The sequence below is a fragment of the Cetorhinus maximus genome, chromosome 17, assembly GCF_964194155.1.
Source record: "Cetorhinus maximus chromosome 17, sCetMax3.hap1.1, whole genome shotgun sequence".
Classification (NCBI taxonomy): domain Eukaryota; kingdom Metazoa; phylum Chordata; class Chondrichthyes; order Lamniformes; family Cetorhinidae; genus Cetorhinus; species Cetorhinus maximus.
The window spans coordinates 103,840,031-103,846,030 of record NC_135895.1 but is presented as its reverse complement, the minus strand read 5'-3'; the positions used below and the strand labels follow the sequence as shown (position 1 = coordinate 103,846,030).

General features: G+C 40.9%; 1 protein-coding gene across 1 annotated transcript in view; it reads left to right on the top strand.

The window, feature by feature from the left end:
• Nucleotides 1-328: 328 nt before the first annotated feature.
• cdc73 (cell division cycle 73, Paf1/RNA polymerase II complex component, homolog (S. cerevisiae)) overlaps nucleotides 329-6,000 on the top strand; it is a 357,191-nt gene continuing 351,519 nt past the window's right edge. The window contains exon 1 of the mRNA XM_078561735.1: nucleotides 329-506. Coding sequence (XP_078417861.1) covers nucleotides 376-506 — 131 coding nt within the window. The 5' untranslated portion in view covers nucleotides 329-375. The remainder of the gene's footprint in view (nucleotides 507-6,000) is intronic.

Here is a 6,000-nt window from a genome sequence, read left to right as displayed (position 1 = left end):
AGTTGCTGCAGCTCCAGTCTCCGCCTCCTGTGGAAACCGTTGCCAGGGGAGATCCCGCGAGCTGTAAATACACGGCCACGACTTGATAACCAATCTCACTCCGAAAGCAAAGGGTGAACGCCGCACCGGGGCCGGGTGTTTTTTTTCCCAGCGGACGTGCCCGTCTCCGGGAGTGATCCTCGGCCGGCAGGCTTCGCTCAACCGCTTGTGCGCGTGCTTCCGCCAGCTCAGGCCGTGTGCTCGGGCAGCCCGCCGCCGCCCCCGCGAGCGGTGTGTGGGGGGGTGGGGGGAAACGGGGGGGGTCCTGATTCTTGACAGGCAGCGGCGTGGGGCAGCCCCGGCTCTCAGGACCCGGTTGTTAGGAGCCGAGGCAAGATGGCGGACGTGCTGAGCGTACTGCGTCAATACAACACCCAGAAGAAGGAGATTGTGGTGAAAGGGGACGAGGTCATTTTCGGGGAGTTTTCTTGGCCGAAGAATGTGAAGACGAATTATGTGATCTGGGGGTGAGTGGTGTCCGCGGGGGTTTTTGTTTTTTTTGGGGGGGGGGGGGGGGTGGTGGATAATATTGTGGGGGAAGCCCGGGGTGAGGAGTTGAGAGGAGTTTGAGCAGCATGTGCGGGATGCCGCTGCCTCTGTCGGAACTGCTGGCGCACTGTGGACACCGCTGCCACCTTCGCCAATAATATCACCAAACAAGCATCACTTTGGTTGTTTTAATATAAAGAGAGACGGGAGGAGGCTGTGTGTGTGTTTGTTTAATATGCTGGGGGCGGGGGCAGTGTTTTGGGGAAACTGACACTTGTATGACTCCGTACCAAAAAAAAAAGTATTGGCCAAAGTGATCGCTTTCCTGTCTAAAGCCTGCGAAAAGGCTGTTGCGCAAACTTTTCTTGACTTTTTGCAATTTTTTTCTCAAGCTGATTGCATGACCTTAATTGACTAAAGTCGGTTTTTTAAAAAAAAACACGCGAATTTTTTTTTTGCCGGTTTTTGCATTGAGGTATTGGAGCCGAGTTTCTCATTGCCCAGTATTTTCAGTCCAATAGATTGAATGCTTTGTATATACATTTATTGTAAGCCTCCCATGATCGGATGAGGTGTTAAACCGAAGTCCTGCCTGCTGCTTCCGGTGGCTCTGTTTCATTTTAAGGGCTCTGTGATATTATTGGAAGAAGAACAGTGCGCTTGCCATATCTTAGCCAATATTACTGACTGGCAAATGCAAGTGGCTGCTGTATTTACCTACATAACAGTAACTCCACTGAAAGCTAATTACATCAAGTGCTTTGAGATATTTTGAAATAGGATGATGGTCAAGCCAAATGATTCACATTTGAAAATACAAACAGCTCCCAAACCAACCTTCTGAGGAAATATCAAGAGTAGGCTTTGTTTACTTGACATAGAATGGACTTTATCATAGGACACATCTCAATTACTAAAACCACAGGATTAAGCAGTATTAACAAGAGTCCTGAGTGTTTGTAGGACTATGGCTGAAATGTTGGTTATCTACAAAATTAGCACATGATATTGTAAAGCTCCCTGCTGCTTTGAAAGCTAGAGCAACCTTCTTGGGGCACTTGCTTTGACATTGATTTGGAATCATGTGTAAAGAATTGCAGAAACAGCAACAGTAGACAGCAGCTGATGGTGAATCCAAAAGGTTAAATGCAAGGAACCAGAGAGAAAATAGGCTTGTCATCAATCCCAGGACTGTGTATCACTGCTGTTTCTGATCTTTGTGTTGCTACCTTGGCTTCGCCAACCCGAGGAATATATATTCAGATAGGCCTTGGAAGAATGAAGTTTTGCGTATCTTGGGAGTGGAAATGGATGTTACTGAGTTGTGAAACTCTGATTTTACATGAAGCTGCTCAGTTCTACAGCCTGTGCAGCTCATAAAAAGAGAACAGTCCTTCTCATTAATATTGTATTGTTAAAAGCACATTAACAGTGTGTGTGTGTGCATATTTTTCATCTAAGAGATGTCCGATTTTCGTTTAGCGCATCTCTGCAGTAGAACAGCTGAAATGGAGGGTGTGAACCTAAACTTTAGTACTAATTTGTTAGGGCTCCATTACATGAGAGCTCCTGAATAGTGACTATGCGGTGGAACTGCAGTTCTTGATGGCAGATAGTGGATGAGGTCTATGAGGATCAGTTGGTGGAAAGCTTTTGCTTTGGTTAAGCCTGTCTGTACAATGGAGCCCTTTGTCAGAAAATCATTTATGACATATGAAACTTTGGAGGGACAAATGCACTATAGGCAAAAAAGAACTTGTGCATTTTAGATTTTAAACCTTCTTTGCCATCCCATTGCTCAAAACTTTTTTTTCTTCCAATTTGCTTCTTTCTTTTGCCTAAAGTGCTGATTCTTGTAAGGATTTAAAAATCTTGTCCAACTGGCCATATACCGTGGGTTTTTTTTTAAGTAGTCAGTTAATATTGGCAAGTGAGTTGGACCACAGAGAACCTAAGACCAATATTAACTTTGCTACAATGCACATGTGTGGATGTTTAGCAGAGTATATCGTAATCTGGAGATGAAATCATTAAACCCCCTCTAGCCAAGTAGCAATGAGACCAGTTCTAGCTCCTCAGCTAAGAAAGTTCAGGGTCTGATATCTAATGTTTATTTATATTTATCGTATTGAAACATTTGATTTTTTTTCAAATGTCGTGACTTTTGTAGGCAATCTGAAGCATATGCAGAGGCTGTTTGTGCTTTTTGGGCATCCTAGTATATCTACAGGTAACATGCAGGCTTCATTCAAGGAATCAGAGATGTTTAGCTGAACCTTTTTACTACTTTTTTCAAGACAAAGCATTTGCTGGATTGTGGAATATCACTAAAAAACACTGGAAAATGATGATTATGAATTGCTTGAAAGTTGCATGGAATGTTTCATATTTTCTGTATGTAAAATTAAACTGGGTTGCAGTAGCCTTTCTGATGTTGCAGTGTACACCAAGTAATAGACAAGGTTTGGTTAGATATATGCTCTTGTAAAGGAAATTCTGTAGTGTACTAATGATACTGTACAGAGTACATCAAAGAATTAAACTAGTAAACTGTGTTATCTTGTTTTTAGGTCCTCAATGTTTGTCATCTCATCTAACTTTAATTAGAAAAGAAGTGGTGATGCAGTGGGTTAGTAAATTACCTCTGACATTTAGACTTAAAGCCAGCCAGATCTTTGTAGACCTATAAGTTTCTAAATGATGTACTTGGAGCAGTCTGCACCCAGATCTTAATGGATTCACATCTGTAGCAAAAAAATCTTCATAATTGGCATGAAATTAATGCAAAGATCATAGCAATGTCTGTTACGGGAAATGAGTTCTAAAATGTGCCAGTTACAATGTAAGGATAGAGTATAAAATGCTAGCTTTGAAAGAATATTATAAAAATATTAATTTTAAAAATTTATAAAAATATTCCTGCCTTTATACTAGTGATCAGTTTCAGGTGTGTTATTGCAGAAGTTGGAATTATTGGACAAGATGCTGCAAGTAAACTCTGCTGTAAATTGGAATTTTAAAAAAGCAGTTGTGGCATATTGTAGCTTTACATGCAAAAAGATATCCTATCAGACTTATTCTGAATTGTTGCAAATTACAGCGGGTGAACATAATGCCAACTTGCATTTATGTAGCACCTTTGGCATCATAAAAATGTTCAAGGCACTTCACAGGAATGTTATCAGACCAAGTGTGACAAAAGTTTGTCCTCAAATCACCTCTTTTGGATAAAGCAAATTGTCAATGTGAGTATGTATATATTAAAATAGGTACAATTGTATGCACACCTTTGTTCATTTGAACATACGAATTAGGAGTAGGAGTAGGACCCTCGAGCCTGCTCTGCCATTCAATAAGATCACGGCTGATCTGAATGTAACCTCAAGCCCACATCCCTGCCCACCCCCCGATGACATTTCACCCCCTTGTTAATCAATTATCTAGCTCTGCCTTAAAAATATTCAAAGACTCTGTTTCCACTGCCTTTTGAGGAAGAGAGTTCCAAAAGCTCTCGACCCTCAGAGGGCAAATTTCTCCTCATCTCTGTCTTAAATGAGCAACCCCTTACTTTTAAACAGTGACCCCTGGTTCTAGATCCTCCCACAAGAGGAACCATCCTTTCCACATCCACCCTGTCAAGACCCCTCAGGATCTTAAAGGTTTCAACTAAGTTGCCTCTTACCCTTATAAATTCCAGTGGATACAAGCCTAACCTTGTCCAGCCTTTCTTCATAGGACAACCCGCCTATTCCTGATGTTAGTCTAGTAAGCCTTCTCTGAACTGCTAATGCATTTACACCTTTCTTTAAACAAGGAGCACATTGCTGTACACAATGCTGTAGATGTGGTCTCACCAATGCCCTGTACAACTGAAGCATAACCTCCCTAATTTTGTGATCAATTCCCCTCACAATAAATGATAACATTCTATTCCTTATTACCTGCTGTACTTGCATACTAATCTTTTGTGATTCATGCACTAGGACACCCAGACCCCTCTGAATCTCAGAGCACTGCAATCTCTCACTATTTAGATAATAAGCTTTTTTATTCTTCCTGCCAAAATGAACAATTTCACATTTGCCCACACTATACTCCGTTTGTCAGATCGTTGTCCACTCACTTAACCTATCTGTGTCACTTTGTAGCCTCCTTATGTCCTCTTCACAATTTACTTTCCTACCTATCTCTGTGTCATCAGCAAATTTAGCAACCATTCCTTCGGTCCCTTCATCCAAGTCATTTATATAAATTGTATAAGGTTGACGTCCCAGCACTGATTCCTGTGGCACACCACTCATCACATCCTGCCAACCAGAAAAAGACCCATTTATGCCAACTCCCTGCTTCCTGTTAGCTAGCCAATCTATTCATGCCAATGTGTTATCCCCTACACCATGAACTTTTATTTTCTGCAGTAACCTTTGATGTGGCACTTTGTCAAATGCCTTCTGGAAATCTAAGTACAGTACATCCACCTCCTTTATCCACAGCACATGTTACTCCTTCAAAGAGCTCCAATAAATTGGTTAAACATGATTTCCCTTTTACAAAACCATGTTGACTCTGCCTGATTTCCCTGAATTTTTCTAAGTGCCCTGCTATAACATCTTTAATAATAGCTTCTAACATTTTCCCTATGATAGATGTTAGGCTAATTGGCCTAAAGTTTCCTGCTTTCTGTCTCCCTTTTTTAATATAGGAGTTATATTTGCTATTTTCCAATCTAATGGAACCTTCCCCGAATCTAGGGAATTTTGGAAAATTAAAACCAGTGCATCAGCTATCTCACTAGCCACTTCTTTCAAGACTGTAAGGTGAAGTCCATCTGGATCTGGAGATTTGTCAGCCCCAAGCCCCAACAATTTACTCAGTACCACTTACTTGGTGATTGTAATTTTCCTCAGTTCCTCCCTCCGTTCCATTTCCTGATTTACAGCTATTTCCCGGATGTTACTTGTGTCCTCTATAATGAAGACTGAAGCAAAATACCTGTTTAATTCATCTGCCATCTCTCTACTTTCCATTATCAATTCCCCAGATGCACTTTCTGTAGGATGATCACCCACTTTTTAAACTGTTATTTAATTATCTATTGAAGCTCTTACTATCTGTCTTTATATTACAAGCTAGCTTTCTCTCACACACTAATTTTTTTTCTCTTTATTAATCTTTGTCATTCTTGCTGCTCCTTATATTCTTTCCAATCTTCTGACCTGCCATCCATCTTTGTATAATTATATGCTTTTTCTTTAAGTTTGATACTGTCTTTAACTTTTTTAGTTAACCATGAACGGTGGGCCGTCCCCTTGGAATTTTTTTTTCTCATTGGAATGTATATATTCTGCATATTCTGAAATATCCTTTTAAATGTCTGCCGCTGAACTTCTTTTGTCATATCCCTTAACCGCATTTGCCAGTTCACTTATCTAGCTCTGCTTTCATGCCCTCATAATTGCCCTTATTTAAGTT